The 15,717-nt window shown below is 44.2% G+C and overlaps 1 protein-coding gene across 1 annotated transcript in view; it reads right to left on the bottom strand.

The window, feature by feature from the left end:
* Nucleotides 1-15,717, bottom strand: part of TBCK (TBC1 domain containing kinase) — a 446,663-nt gene that overhangs the window by 289,025 nt on the left and 141,921 nt on the right. The window contains exon 15 of the mRNA XM_077476674.1: nt 46-144. Within this exon, the coding sequence (XP_077332800.1) occupies nt 46-144 (99 nt within the window). The remainder of the gene's footprint in view (nt 1-45; nt 145-15,717) is intronic.

Below are 15,717 nucleotides of genomic sequence, written 5' to 3' on the forward strand. Positions count from 1 at the left end.
ATATACCAATTTAAACAACCAGTTTCATATTATAAAGATTCTCACCTCTACCCCAAGCAGGGCCGCCCAAGTTAAACCTCTCAAAAGCGGAGGAATGTCAACTCTGGCTTCCTTCCAAATCAGATTTTTCTTATATGGATATGCCTTAGAGAAAAAAGAAAACGTTTTTAAGCAAAACGTGAAACAGTGTGAAATTATAAATTATAAATGTAACTTGCATATATAAAAAGATCTAATTTTAAAATAATAAAACATATCAAACTAACCGTGGTCTATGATTAAAGCAGAACTATAGGCAAAGTTTTTTTTTTTCCATTTTGAGGGCATGTGGCCTGGTATGGTTCAGGAGGGGGGGTGGGGTGCTCGCTCGTCCCCTCGCTTTCCTGGCCTGCCAAGCTGCATGCTTGGGTAAGGGCCTTGCATGGATTTTTAGGGGGGGCGTGTAATTATTATTTTTTTCTTAATTTGTCATCGCCAGCATTCTTTTGTTTACATTTCAGGGAAGCATGCGGACAGCTGATGAGTCATCGGTTGTTAAAGTGTTACTAAACCTAAGAGACTGCATTTACTATATCAGTGAATATCCCAAATATGCAATTAGTTTAGTAAATATAAACTGCTAAATACCTTTTCTCATCAGCAGTATATAGCAGTCTTGTGACTTCTTTCAATGTCTGGTTAAAGTGGTTGTACACCCTGTATATAGGCTTACCTGTAGGTGCTTGAAATATCTCCTAAATCTCCACGGTTTATGAGATATTTACTAAAAATCTGATCGCCAATAACATTGGCGCATGTGCACATTGTGCCCTTTCTAAAGGGGTCATGCAGTGACTCCCAGTCACACAACTCCGGCCAGTCACAAAGCCGAGAGGAAGAGGGGCGAAGATGGACACTCCCGGCTAGCGGAGACATTGCGGGCTTCAGTTTCAGGTAAGTGTTTCAGGTAAGTGCCTAGGGCGGCACTTTGCGGGGGGCAGGAAAAAAGTCCACAGCAAGTTACAACACTGAGTTTCAGTAACTGGCCAGACAGGGTTGTGCTAGCGGAGGCACCCAGGACATCTGCCGCCCAGGGTGCCACAAGTGGCGATCAGCTTTCCGCATCAGCTGACACCTCTCTCCCCACTGTCAGCCACACACACACTCCTCTTCCTCCTTCTCGGCTCCAATATTCTAGTGTACACATCCAGGAAAAGGAGGAGCCACAGAGGAGGGACACGACTTCAGTGCAAGAGCCATGCTGCTGGTCTGAGGTCTGTGTATAGTTTACAGTGGAGGGGAACACAGTAACCAGATGGGGGGGGGGGGGGCAGATAACAGATACACACATGGACTGAGGGGAGGGGCTAAGGGGGTATGTGCAGGGTGCTTTAGGAGGGGAGAGTATATATGCTAGTGGAGGGGGGTCTGATCCTCCCCTCCCAAAGCACCCAGCACATATCCCCTTACCCCCCAAATGAAAAGATGCCGCATCCCTCTGTCCTCCTCCCACGACGTCCCTCTGTCCTCTTCCCGCGGCATCTCTCTTCTTCCAGCAGTGTCCCTCTGTCCTCTTCCCACAGGGTCCCTCTGTCCACTTCACGCCGGGGCCCTCTGACCTCTCCCCGCGGGGGCCCTCTGACCTCTTCCCGCGGGGGCCCTCTGACCTCTTCCCGCGGGGGCCCTCTGACCTCTTCCCGCGGGGGCCCTCTGACCTCTTCCCGCGGGGGCCCTCTGACCTCTTCCCGCGGGGGCCCTCTGACCTCTTCCCGCGGGGGCCCTCTGACCTCTTCCCGCAGGGGCCCTCTGACCTCTTCCCGCAGGGGCCCTCTGACCTCTTCCCGCAGGGGCCCTCTGACCTCTTCCCGCAGGGGCCCTCTGTCCTCCTCCCATGAAGATGGCAGGACGGATCTTAAAAAGGAAGGGGTGTGGCCTTGACAGGAAGGGGTGGACCATATTTAAATTAGGGGATGCGCAAGCTTAGTCAGGCCTACGACAGCACGAAACCTAAATACACCACTGGACACATAATGGGCTACTATGCATTATGCTTTACCTTCTCTTTAAAGTGGTTGTAAACCCTTACAAACCACTTTGACCTACAGGTAAGCCTAGATTAAGGCTTACCTGTAGGTCCAAGAAATATCTCCTAAACCTATATGGTTTAGGAGATATTTGCCCGAAACAGGCACTGTCTACGGCGCATGCGCCGTAGACAGCGGCGCGCAGGCGCACTGAGCGCGGCATTTCCAACAACGGAGCTGCCGCGCGTGACGGCTCCCGTGCGCATGCGCAGGAGTGACGTCATCGCGGCTCCGCCGAATGACTGCGGCGGAGCTGCGAGACTGCGAGAAAGATGGATGCGCCGGACTACAGGGGACAGCGGTGACATCGCTGGCTCCTGTGTCAGGTAAGTGACACATAATGGGCTACTATGCGATGCATAGTAGTCCATTATGCTTTGCCTTTGCAGGGAATGAAAGAGGAAGTAAACTCATCAGGGTTTACTTCCTCTTTAACCACTTGCCGACCGCCGCACGCCGATGTACGTCGGCAGAATGGCACGGGCAGGCATAAGCACGTACATGTACGTGATTTGCCTCCCGCGGGTCGGGGGCCCGATCGGGCCCCCGCCCGGTGCCTGCGGCGGTCGGTTTTCGTTCGGGAGCGATCCCGGACGAGGGGACGGCCATTCATTCATGGCCACCCCCTCGCGATCGCTCCCGACGAATGGAAATCCCCGGTGACATCACTTCCTCTCCTGTAATGTAAACACAGGAGAGGAAGTGATGTATTCTCTCCTCCGTGTCGGTATTTTTCGTTCCGACACGGAGGAGAGCGGATCAGTGAGTTGCACCAACACATCCCACACACAGTAGAACATGCCAGGCACACTCACACCCCCCCTTTACCCCCCGATCACCCCCCCAATTACCCCTGCCCCCCAGTCACAGTGACACCAATGTCATTTTTTTTTTTTTTTTTTGCATTGGTGTCATTTGTGACTGTAATAACTGTTAGGGCAGTTAGGGTTAGCCCCCTTTAGTTCTAATGTACCCCCCTAACCCCCCCAATAAAGGTTTAACCCCGTGATCACCCCCCGTCGCCAGTGTCACTAAGGCTGGGTTCACATTGCAGCGGTTTATGAGAACGAATGTGATTCGCACCGCACTGCAGTGCAAATCACATCCGATCTCTGTGCGATTCGAGTTCAGCCATTCGCCGCACCCGCCACACCCGCCGCACCCGCCGCAAATTCGCACGGGACCCTTTTTTTGGCCCGCAGCAGAATCGGATCGCATGGGTGTTCACACCATGCGATCCGAGTTTGCAGATCGCACTGCGATATGCGAACTGATCTGGGGGTGTCAGTAACATTTCACTGACACTCCCAGCAGTTCGCATAGGGCAGTGTGAACTGCCGCCGGGAGGCATGCGATGCGGGAACCCGCCGCGGATTCGCGGCGTTTCCGCATCGCTCCAGTGTGAACCCAGCCTAATAAGCGATCATTTTTCTGATCGCCGTATTAGTGTCACAGGTGACGCTAGTTAGGCAGGTAGGTATTTAGGTTCGCCGCAGCTTTTTATAGCGCTAGGGACCCCCATATACTACCGCATAAAGCCCCCTGATTGCCCCCTAGTTAACCCTTTCACCAGTGATCACCATATAACTGTTACAGGTGACGCTGGTTGGTTAGTTATTTTTTTATAGTTTCAGGGCACCCGCCATTTATTACCTAATAAAGGTTTAACCCCCTGATCACCCGGCAGGTGTCATTTGTGACTAATAACTGTTAGGGCAGTTAGGGTTAGCCCCCTTTAGTTCTAAGGTACCCCCCTAACCCCCCCAATAAAGGTTTAACCCCGTGATCACCCCCCGTCGCCAGTGTCACTAAGGCTGGGTTCACATTGCAGCGGTTTATGAGAACGGATGTGATTCGCACCGCACTGCAGTGCAAATCACATCCGATCTCTGTGCGATTCGAGTTCAGCTATACAGATAGTATGGCTGAATTCGTGTCGCACCCGCCGCACCCGCCGCAAACTCGCACGGGACCCTTTTTTTGGTCCGCAGCAGAATCGGATCGCATGGGTGTTCACACCATGCGATCCAAGTTTGCAGATCGCACTGCGATATGCGAACTGATCTGGGGGTGTCATTAACATTTCACTGACACTCCCAGCAGTTCGCATAGGGCAGTGTGAACTGCCGCCGGGAGGCATGCGATGCGGGAACCCGCCGCGCATTCGTGGCGTTCCCGCATCGCTCCAGTGTGAACCCAGCCTAATAAGCGATCGTTTTTCTGATCGCTGTATTAGTGTCACAGGTGACGCTAGTTAGGCAGGTAGGTATTTAGGTTCGCCGCAGCTTTTTATAGCGCCAGGGACCCCCATATACTACCGCATAAAGCCCCCTGATTGCCCCCTAGTTAACCCTTTCACCAGTGATCACCATATAACTGTTACAGGTGACGCTGGTTGGTTAGTTATTTTTTTATAGTTTCAGGGCACCCGCCATTTATTACCTAGTCTCACTAGTGTACCCCTAAATTTAGGGGTGTCTACTTTCTAAAATGGGGTCATTTGGGGGGGGGGGTTTGTGCCATCTTGGCATTTTATGGCCTTCAAAACTGTAACGCCCTTAGAAAGCCTGAAGGCGGTGCTTGGTTTTTGGGGCCCCGTACGCGGCTAGGCTCCCAAAAAGTCCCACATATGTGGTATCCCCGTACTCAGGAGAAGCAGCAGAATTTATTTTGGGGTGTCATTTCACATATGCCCATGGCATGCGTGAGCAATATATCATTTAGTGACAACTTTGTGAAAAAAAAAAAAAGTTTGTAATTTTCCCGCAACTTGTGGCAAAATATAAAATATTCCATGGACTCAACATGCCTCTCAGCAAATAGCTTGGGGTGTCTACTTTCTAAAATGGGGTCATTTGTGGGGGTTTTGTGCCATCTTGGCATTTTATGGCCTTCAAAACTGTAATAGGTAGTGAGAAGTGAACTCAAAAAATTACGCCCTTAGAAAGCCTGAAGGCGGTGCTTGGTTTTCGGGGCCCCGTACGCGGCTAGGCTCCCAAAAAGTCCCACATATGTGGTATCCCCGTACTCAGGAGAAGCAGCAGAATTTATTTTGGGGTGTCATTTCACATATGCCCATGGCATGCATGAGCAATATATCATTTAGTGACAACTTTGTGAAAAAAAAAAAAAAAAAAAAAAAGTTTGTAATTTTCCCGCAACTTGTGGCAAAATATAAAATATTCCATGGACTCAACATGCCTCTCAGCAAATAGCTTGGGGTGTCTACTTTCTAAAATGGGGTCATTTGTGGGGGTTTTGTGCCATCTTGGCATTTTATGGCCTTCAAAACTGTAATAGGTAGTGAGGCGTGAAATCAAAAATTTACGCCCTTAGAAAGCCTGAAGGCGGTGCTTGGTTTTCGGGGCCCTGTACGCGGCTAGGCTCCCAAAAAGTCCCACATATGTGGTATCCCCGTACTCAGGAGAAGCAGCAGAATTTATTTTGGGGTGTCATTTCACATACGCCCATAGCATGTGTGAGCAATATATCATTTAGTGACAACTTTGTGTAAAAAAAAAAAAAAAATTTTTTTTTTGTCATTATTCAATCGCTTGAGGCAAAAAAATAAAATATTCAATGGGCTCAACATGCCTCTTATCAATTTCCTTAGGGGGTCTACTTTCCAAAATGGGGTCATTTGGGGGGGTTTTGTACTGCCCTGTCATTTTAGCACCTCAAGAAATGAGATAGGCAGTCGTAAACTAAAAGCTGCGTAAATTCCAGAAAACGTACCTTAGTTTGTAGATGTGACAACTTTTGCGCAAACCAATAAATATACAATTATTGACTTTTTTTTTACCAAAGACATGTGGCTGAATACATTTTGTCCTAAATGTATGACTAAAATTGAGTTTATTGGATTTTTCTAATAACAAAAAGTAGAAAATATCATTTTTTTTCAAAATTTGCGGTCTTTTTACGTTTATATCGCAAAAAATAAAAATTGCAGAGGCAATCAAATACCATCAAAAGAAAGCTCTATTTGTGGGAAGAAAAGGACGCAAATTTTGTTTGGGTACAACATTGCATGACCGCGCAATTACCAGTTAAAGCAGCGCAGTGCCAAAGTGTAAAAAGACCTCTGGTCATTTACCAGCAAAATGGTCCGGTCTGAAAGTGGTTAAAGCTTGTAGGAAGAGTTATTCTCCTCTGACTGTCCTATGAGGCTGCAAGACCCCTGACCCTCTGTCTGGACAGTGCTGTTTGGTCCTGTGCTGATCACATGCACCCTTGCAAAAAAAACCTCTCTGACAATACACACCAAACTTAGCAGGTGCATAGTGACTCCAAATGCTCTGTTCCATCAGGATATGGATTGGGGACAGTAAAAGTAAGGGAGGACTAGAGAAGACAGGATCAAACAGCCTTTTTTCACAATGCAGGATTAACCCCTTAGGTCCCCCAGTGAGTATAACAAGCATGCTTTACTGCATATACAGACTGATTTTACAGTTGTGGGTTTCGTAACACTAGCTTTCCGGCATGTTCCTTAACTTTTTACTGCAGCACAATTGCACCGCTGCGCAAAATCTTGTACACATACGGTGTTCCCATTTCAAGAGCTGCCAAAGGGCACGCGCGCCACCTGCTACGTGGCCAGCAGTCGCCATCGCGTGCACGAGAGCTAGAGCAGTGATTTGCATGTGTAAACACACAAATCCCTGTTCTGTCAAGGGAGAGGAGACATATCGTTTGTCCCTGATAAGTAGGAACAACGATATGTCTCCTCCCCTAGTCAGTCCTACTAGAACACACTGAGGAAACACACATTTAACCCCCTGATTGCTCCCTAGTGTAACCCCTTCCCTGCTAGTGACATTTACACAGTAATCAGTGCATATTTAAAGCACTGATCGCTGTATAAATGTCAATGGTACCAAAAATGTGTCTGATCTGTCCTTCACAATGTCACAGTACTGCTAAAAATAGCAGATCACCACCGTTACTAGTAAAAAAAAAATAATAATAATAATAATAAAACTGCCATAAAAATGCCATAAATCTTTCCCAGTTTGTAGATGCTATAACTTTACACAAACCAATCAATATACGCTTATTACGATTTTTTTACCAAAATAATTTAGAAAAATATAAATTGGCCTAAACTGATGAAGAAATATGTTTTTTTTTTTTTTGGGGGATATTTATTATAGCAAAAAGTAAAAAAAATATTTTTTTTTTTCAAAATTGTTCTTTTATTCTTTATAGCGCAAAATAACCCCCCCCCAAAAAAACGCAGAGTTGATCAAATACCACCAAAAGAAAGCTCTATTTGGGAGGAACTAATTTTGTTTGGGTACAACATCGCATGACCACGCAATTGTCAGTTAAAGCGACGCAGCGCCAAATTGTAAAAAGTGCTTTGTCAGGAAGAGGGTAAAATCTTCCGGGGCTGAAGAGGTTGTATACCCCCAATGCAGAAGTTGCACCTATAGGTAAGCCTATAATAAGGCTTACCTATAAGTACTGTAAATATCTCCTAAAACGTGAGCCATTTAGGTGAGATTTACCTTATAGTGCGCCGATGATGTCATCGGCACATGGGCTGTGAAGAAACGGCCATCCATGCTGTTTCTTCACTAGCAAGTGCCATAACAGATGGCTAATGGGTGCATGCACGGAAGTGACATCACACGATTCCGGCCAGTCACAGAGCCGAAGTCCCGGAAGGAAGTGGGGCAAAGATGGATGCGGCCACCAGTGGGGACAGCGTAGGCTTCGACTGCAGGTAAGTGGCACATAATAGGCTAGTATGCGATGCATACTAGCCCATTATGCTTTTACTTTGCAGCTATTCTTCACAGAAATAATTTCCGAATTCAAATCTTTAAAAAAAAATATGGAATTTGTTACAAAATTAACAAACAAAACAAAATTAAACAAAACAAACCTAAATAAATTCCAAAACTAAATTAGCAACATAACGAATCTATCTGAAAACGAAACGAAACACATTTTACAGTTCTGCACATGTCTAATCAAGGCTAATGCATCTATAGTTCTGCACTGGACATGATGATGCCAAGGGGCAGTCTACCACAAAATGTCAGGGAGCGCTGCCTGCTGGGCAAGCAGAGAATCAGGTGTATTGAACCGCTTCTCCTCTTGCCTAGACTGAACAAACAGTCAATCCCTTGCAGTGCGGGTGCCGCCCACTGCAAGAGCAATGCCTCATACACACGATCTGACTTTCCGCCAATAAAACCGTGGACTTTTGTCTGAAAGGTGTTGGCTAAAATTTTGTCTTGCATATACACGGTCACACAAATGTTGGCCAACAATTACGAACGTAGTGGCGTACTAGATGTACGTGTTTTTTTAGCTCTTTGGGCTCCTTCTGCTAATTTCGTGTTAGTAGAAGTTTGGCGCGTGTTGATTCGCGCTTTTCATTTCATGCTTTTCAGTTCATTTCTGAACAGCCGTTCATCAACCAGACATGTTGTGGGAATTGGAGGAGATTACGTGTAATTTATTATTGGCCTCAGAGTTATTGCTTTGACATCATTTTTTTGGTTGAATAATGATTTGATTTGGTATATTTTCTATATTTTTGGATGCATAGAATGCACTTTTTGGTTAAGTTCCACTGGCAGATAGCATGTCTAACTTTATTTGTTTTCTTTTTTTAATGCACAATGAAAAAATTGTGCAGAATATGTGTTTTACTTCAAATGACAGGTTGGGAGTAGGCAGTTACATTAAAAAAATGTAAAATTGACATGCGGGTTTGTACTTTGGACTTTTGTAGACACGATCGGAAAATCTGACACCACACATTTGTTGCAGGAAAATCTGAAAACATGCTAGTCAACATTTGTTGGTGGAAAGTCTGACAACAATTGTCCGATGGAGCATACACACGGTCGGATTTTCCGCCAACAGCCTGACATCCAAAATTTCCACCAGAAAGTCTGATCGTGTGTACGGGGCTTAATTGTTAATTTTCGCGGAGTTGGGCTTTAACTAAAATTTGTGACTATGATTATTCTTTTTGCTAAGACCAATAAATTATAGGTAACGAAAAGGTCTTCATGTGCTAAAGGGACCCTTTCAGCTGCAGCAGAAAAATAATATACTCAGATTAAACTATGTAAATTTTTTTTTTTTTTTTTTTTAGAATAAAGACTCAGAAAGGCTGAAACACCTTTCTTGAAGAAGATGCTGCTCTGGGCTGCCTCCAGTGCTGGTCACATGTTTGGACGATAAGCACTTGTTTACATGATCTTTGCTGAAGGGGAATGTCAGCCAAACTGAATGCTGATATTTTCTTCAGCAAAATCTATAAATACTGACATATGTTAACATACATCACAGAAGAAAACCTGAAGCAGAAATTCCTTTAGAAAGGCTTAAACAGCGTTAAAGCGTCACTAAAATAAGCGGTGCTTTAGCGCTAATGTACGGGCGGCCCCAGTGTGAAAGAGATCTAAATGATATAGAGCAGGGATATGCAATTAGTGGATCTCCAGCTGTTGCAGAACTACAATTCCCATGAGGCATTGCAAGACTCTGACAGCCACAAGCATGACACCCAATGGCAGAGGCATGATGGGACTTGTAGTTTTGCAACAGCTGGAGGTCTGCTGATTGCATATCCCTGATATAGAGGATAAGATAAATAGCTCAATCTCCGTTTTTGTGAATGACACAAAATTAAGCAGGGCAATAACTTCACATCAGGATAAAGACATTTTTAAGAAAGACCTGAACAAAATAATGGAGTGGGCAAATACATGGCAAATGAGGTTTAATGTGGAGAAATGTAAAGTAATGCACTTGAGGGCAAAAAATATATATGCAAACTATTCACTGGGGGAGAACTGCCGGGGGCCTCAAGAATGGAGACAGATCTAGGGGTCTTAGTAGATGACAGATTGAGCAATAGCATGCAATGTCAAGCTGCAGCTACCAAAGGCGGCAGAATATTATCTTGTATTAAAAAAGGGATACACTCCAGGGATAAAATGATAATCCTGGCACTAAACCCCTGGTTAGACCACATGTGGAGTTATCAGTCAAGTTCTGGTCACCAGTCCTCAGAAGGTATGGGCTGGAACTGGACAGAGTCCAAAGAAGGGCAATGAAATGAAAAGGGGACCGGAGGACATCAATTATGAGGAACGGCTGCAAACACTAAATTTATTCTCACTGGAGAAATTACGCTTGAAAGGAGATATGATAGCGATTTACAAATACCTCAATGGCGATCCCAGCATAGAAAAAAAGCTATTCAGGCTCAAGGAGTTTAAGAGGATACAGGGCCACACAATGAGATTGGAGGAGAAGCGGTGTAACCTAAAACTGCACAGGGGATTTTTCACTGTCAGGGGAATAAGGATGTGGAACTCTCATCCACAACTGGTGGTGGCTGCAGGGATTATGGATATTTTTAAGAGACTCTTGGCAGTGCATCTTAGCAAACACAACATACAGGGATATGGGAAATACCGTGCCTTGAAAACGTATTCATACCCCTTGAAATTTTCCACATTTTGTCATGTTACAACCAAAAACGTAAATGCATTTTATTGGGATTTTATGTGATAGACCAACACAAAGTGACACATAATTGTGAAGTGAAAGGAAAATGATAAATGTTTTTCTAGTTTTTTTACAACTAAAATATGTGAAAAGTGTGGCATGCATTTGTATTCAGACCCCTTTACTCTGATACCCCTAACTAAAATCTAGTGGAACCAATTGTCTTCAGAAGTCACCTAATTAGTATATAGAGTCCACCTGTGTGTAATTTAATCTCAGTATAAGTACAGATGTTCTGTGAAGCTCTCAGAGGTTTGTTAGAGAACCTTAGTGAACAATCAGTGTATTCACTGATCATGAAGTGTATCGTGAAGGCCAAGGAACACACCAGACGTATTAGGGATAAAGTTGTGGAGAAGTTTAAATCATGGTTAGATTATAAAAAAAAAATATCCCAAACTTTGAACATCTCACAGAGCACTGTTCAATCCATAATCCGAAAATAGAAAGAGTATGACACAACTGCAAACCTACCAAGGCATGGCGGTCCAACTAAACTGACAGGCTGGACAAGGAGAGCATTAATGAGAGAAGCAGCCAAGAGGCCCATGGTAACTCTGGAGGAGCTGCAGAGATCCACAGCTCAGATGGGAGAATCTGTCCACAGGACTACTATTAGTTGTGCACTTCACAAATCTGACCTTTATGGAAGAGTAGCAAGAAGAAAGCCATTGTTGAAAGAAAGTCTTAAGAAGTCCTGTTTGCAGTTTGCGAGAAGCCATGTGGGGGTGAAACACACTCTCCATCCAATCTGGCAGAGCTTTTTTTGTAAAGAAGAATGAGCAAAAATATCACTCTCTAGATGTGCAAAGCTGGTAGAGCCACCCCCAAAAAGACTTGCAGCTGTAATTGCAGTGAAAGGTGGTTCTACACCGTATTGTCTCAGGGGGTCTGATTACATATGCACTCCACACTTTTCACATATTTATTTGTAAAATATTTTGAAAACCATTTATCATTTTCCTTCCACTTCACAATTATGTGCCACTTTGTGAGAGTTCAGCCGAACTCACAAGATTTCACTCCCGCATATCAGTCCCGATTTCGGCCTCGATTTCAGAGACATTTGTGCACAAATGTCAATATAAATCGCAGGCCAAAATCGCAAAAAGTAGTACTGAAACTGAAATCGGTGTGGCGCCGCAAACGCATTGTCGCACCGATTAGGACGGTGCCATTGACAGCAATTGCCGCTGATTTGACATGTCAAATCACATGTCAAATCGTACGAATGTGAACCAGGGCAAAATCCCAATAAATACACTTACCGGTATGTTTTTGGTTGCAACATGACAAAATGTTGAAAATTTCAAGGGGTGTGAATACTTTTTCAAGGAACTGTAATTATACACACTGACACATGTGCACCTACACAGGTTGAACTGGATGGACTATTGTCTTTATTCAACCTATTATTATTATTATTATTATTACCTACTATGAAACTATAAAACATCCTTTGCGGTTGTTGGCTTGTAGTTCTCAAGCCACTGTGGAGCACCGTGGTTGTTCATTGATTTCTTCCCGTCAGTGTATCTGCTTACCCATATAGGACATACAGAACACAGATATACTGACAGATCTGAAGACCTGCATGGCGCCAGTGATCTGCTGATCTCTGATGCAATGCTTTACAGGCTCCAAAAGAAAAAATAAATAAATGCATTTACCTGCAAAACAAAATGTGCATTTATTATTTTTCTCTAAAAGGTGAACTTATCCTTTAAATACTGACACGTCAGTCCTGTACCGGTACTCGTGCGGGAAAGAGGGACAAGGCTTTACCTTAGATTTACGCCAGTGACCACTCTGGCATTTTATTCGTTGATACATGAAAACCGCACCTGTATGTACAGGGAGGAAGTACTCGGTGATCGCTCTCATGTAGGCTGGAGCGCACCTAGTCCCGTATAGCAGGAAGTGCGGGCGGATATGCGTTCCACCCGCAACTTCCGGCCGCCCCAGCATGGACACTTCCGCTCAGGCGCACATCGAGGACGCACAGGCATCCATCGGCATATCCTGCTCCACTCACGCTCCTGCGTGTAACCAGACTGCTGGAGCGCAAGCTGGAGCCAGGACCCGGAAGCACGGGCGGAGAAAAACCCGCCCACAACTTTAGGCTACTGGACTCAGCCCAACCTCCCATACGTACACCAGCCTAGTTACTGGGGGCAGCAAAGTAACAAATAAACTATGCAAAAATAGGGGAAAAGGGGCGGCATTCAAAATAAATAGTGGAAAAATAGAAAAAAAAAAAGGTTTAAAAAAAAAAAAAGGGTTGTAGAAAACTTCCAAAGGTCACACCAGCTCTCCAGCGAGAAGCCACACGCCCTAATTAATATTGCTACAGTTATAAAATGGAAAACAAATGTTAGAAACCTTGCGTGCCTCCACTTTCCATTTGAGGATGCCCTACAGATGCTCAATAGGGTTTAGGTCTGGAGACATGCTTGGCCAGTCCATCACCTTTACCCTCAGCTTCTTTAGCAAGCCAGTGGTTGTCTTGGAGGTGTGTTTGGGGTCATTATCATGTTGGCATTCTGCCCTGCGGCCCAGTCACCAAAAGAAGGGGATCAATGCTCTGCTTCAGTGTGTCACAGTACATGTTGGCATTCATGGTTCCCTCAATGAACTGTAGCTCCCCAGTGCCGGCAGCACTTATGCCAGACCATGACACTCCCACCACCATGCTTGACTGTAGGCAAGACACACTTGTCTTTGTACTCTTCACCTGGTTACCACCACACACACTTGACATCATCTGAACAAAATAAGTTTATCTTGGTCTCATCAGACCACAGAACATTGTTTCAGTAATCCATGTCCTTAATCTACTTGTCTTCAGCAACTGTTTGCAGGCTTTCTTGTGTATCATCTTTAGAAGAGGCTTCCTTCTGGGACGACAGCCATGCAGACCAATCTGATGCAGTGTGCGTCGTATGGTCTAAGCACTGACAGGCTGACTCCTCACCCCTTCAACCTCTGCAGCAATGCTGGCAGCACTCTTACGTCTATTTCCCAAAGACAACCTCTGGATATGACGCTGAGCATGTACACGCAACTTCTTTGGTCGACCATGGCGAGACCTGTTCTGAGTGCAACCTGCCCTGTTAAACCACTGTATGGTCCTGGCCACCATGCTGCAGCTCAGTTTCAGGGTCTTGTCAATCTTCTTATAGCAGTGGTTATCAACTCCTGTCCTCAGGACCCAGTAACAGGTCAGGTTTGCAAGATAACTGAAATACATCACAGGTGATATAATTTGCTGCTCGGTGATTGCAGTATTGTAGTCTGCATCTCCCCAAGTTAATACTTAAAATCTGGCCTGTTAGTGGGTCCTGAGGACAGGTGTTGAGAACCACTGTCTTATAGCCTAGGCCATCTTTATGTATGCAGAGCAACAATTCTTTTTTTCAGATCCTCAGAGAGTTCATTGCCATGAGGTGCCATGTTGAACTTCCAAGTGGCCAGTATGAGAGTGTGAGTGCGATAACACCACATTTAACACACCCCCTCCCCATTCTCACCTGAGACCCTGTAACACTAACGAGTCACATGACATTGGGGAAAGAAAATGGCTAGATGGGCCCAATTTGGACATTTGCAATTAGGTTTGTTGCCAGCGGTTTAGACATTAATGTGTTGAGTTATTTTGAGGGGACAGCAAATTTACACTGTTATAAAAGCTGTACACTCACTACATTACATTGTAGCAAAGTGTCATTTGTTCAGTGTTGTCACATGAAAAGATAAATAAAATATATAATAAAATATTTACAAAAAAAATTTGAGGGGTGTACTCACTTTTGTGAGATACTGTTTGTGTAATAAATGTATATCTCTCTCTCTCTATATATATATATATATATTTACTTATTTATTTTATTAGGCTTTACTACCACATTAAATGTTAAAAATGGCCTTGTTCCTTGATCTTTTTTTTTTTTTGAGATTAACCACTTTCAGACCGGACCATTTTGCTGGTAAATGACCAGAGGTCTTTTTACAATTTGGCACTGCGCTGCTTTAACTGGCAATTGCGCGGTCATGCAATGTTGTACCCAAACAAAATTTGCGTCCTTTTTTTCCCACAAATAGAGCTTTCTTTTGATGGTATTTGATTGCCTCTGCGATTTTTATTTTTTGCGATATAAATGGAAAAAGACCGCAAATTTTGAAAAAAAATGATATTTTCTACTTTTTGTTATTAGAAAAATCCAATAAACTCAATTTTAGTCATACATTTAGGCCAAAATGTATTCAGCCACATGTCTTTGGTAAAAAAAAAAGTAAATAACTGTATATTTATTGGTTTGCGCAAAAGTTGTCACATCTACAAACTAAGGTACGTTTTCTGGAATTTACGCAGCTTTTAGTTTACGACTGCCTATCTCATTTCTTGAGGTGCTAAAATGGCAGGGCAGTACAAAACCCCCCCAAATGACCCCATTTTGGAAAGTAGACCCCCTAAGGAAATTGATAAGTGGCATGTTGAGCCCATTGAATATTTTATTTTTTTGCCTCAAGCGATTGAATAATGACAAAAAAAAAAATTTTTTTTTTTTTTTACACAAAGTTGTCACTAATTGATATATTGCTCACACATGCTATGGGCATATGTGAAATGACACCCCAAAATAAATTCTGCTGCTTCTCCTGAGTATGGGGATACCACATGTGCGGGATTTTTTGGGAGCCTAGCCGCGTACGGGGCCCCGAAAGCCAAGAACCGCCTTCAGGTTTTCTAAGGGCGTAAATATTTGACTTCACTCCTCACTACCTATTACAGTTTTGAAGGCCATAAAATGCCAAGATGGCACAAAACCCCCACAAATGACCCCATTTTAGAAAGTAGACACCCCAAGCTATTTGCTGAGAGGCATGTTGAGTCCATGGAATATTTTATATTTTGCCACAAGTTGCGGGAAAATTACAAACTTGTTTTTTTTATTTTATTTTTTCACAAAGTTGTCACTAAATGATATATTGCTCACGCATGCCATGGGCATATGTGAAATGACACCCCAAAATAAATTCTGCTGCTTCTCCTGAGTACGGGGATACCACATATGTGGGACTTTTTTGGGAGCCTAGCCGCGTACGGGGC

Source organism: Lithobates pipiens, unplaced genomic scaffold (genome assembly GCF_037356315.1).
Source record: "Lithobates pipiens isolate NorthernLeopardFrog02 unplaced genomic scaffold, aLitPip1_a1.2 Scaffold_13, whole genome shotgun sequence".
NCBI lineage: Eukaryota > Metazoa > Chordata > Amphibia > Anura > Ranidae > Lithobates > Lithobates pipiens.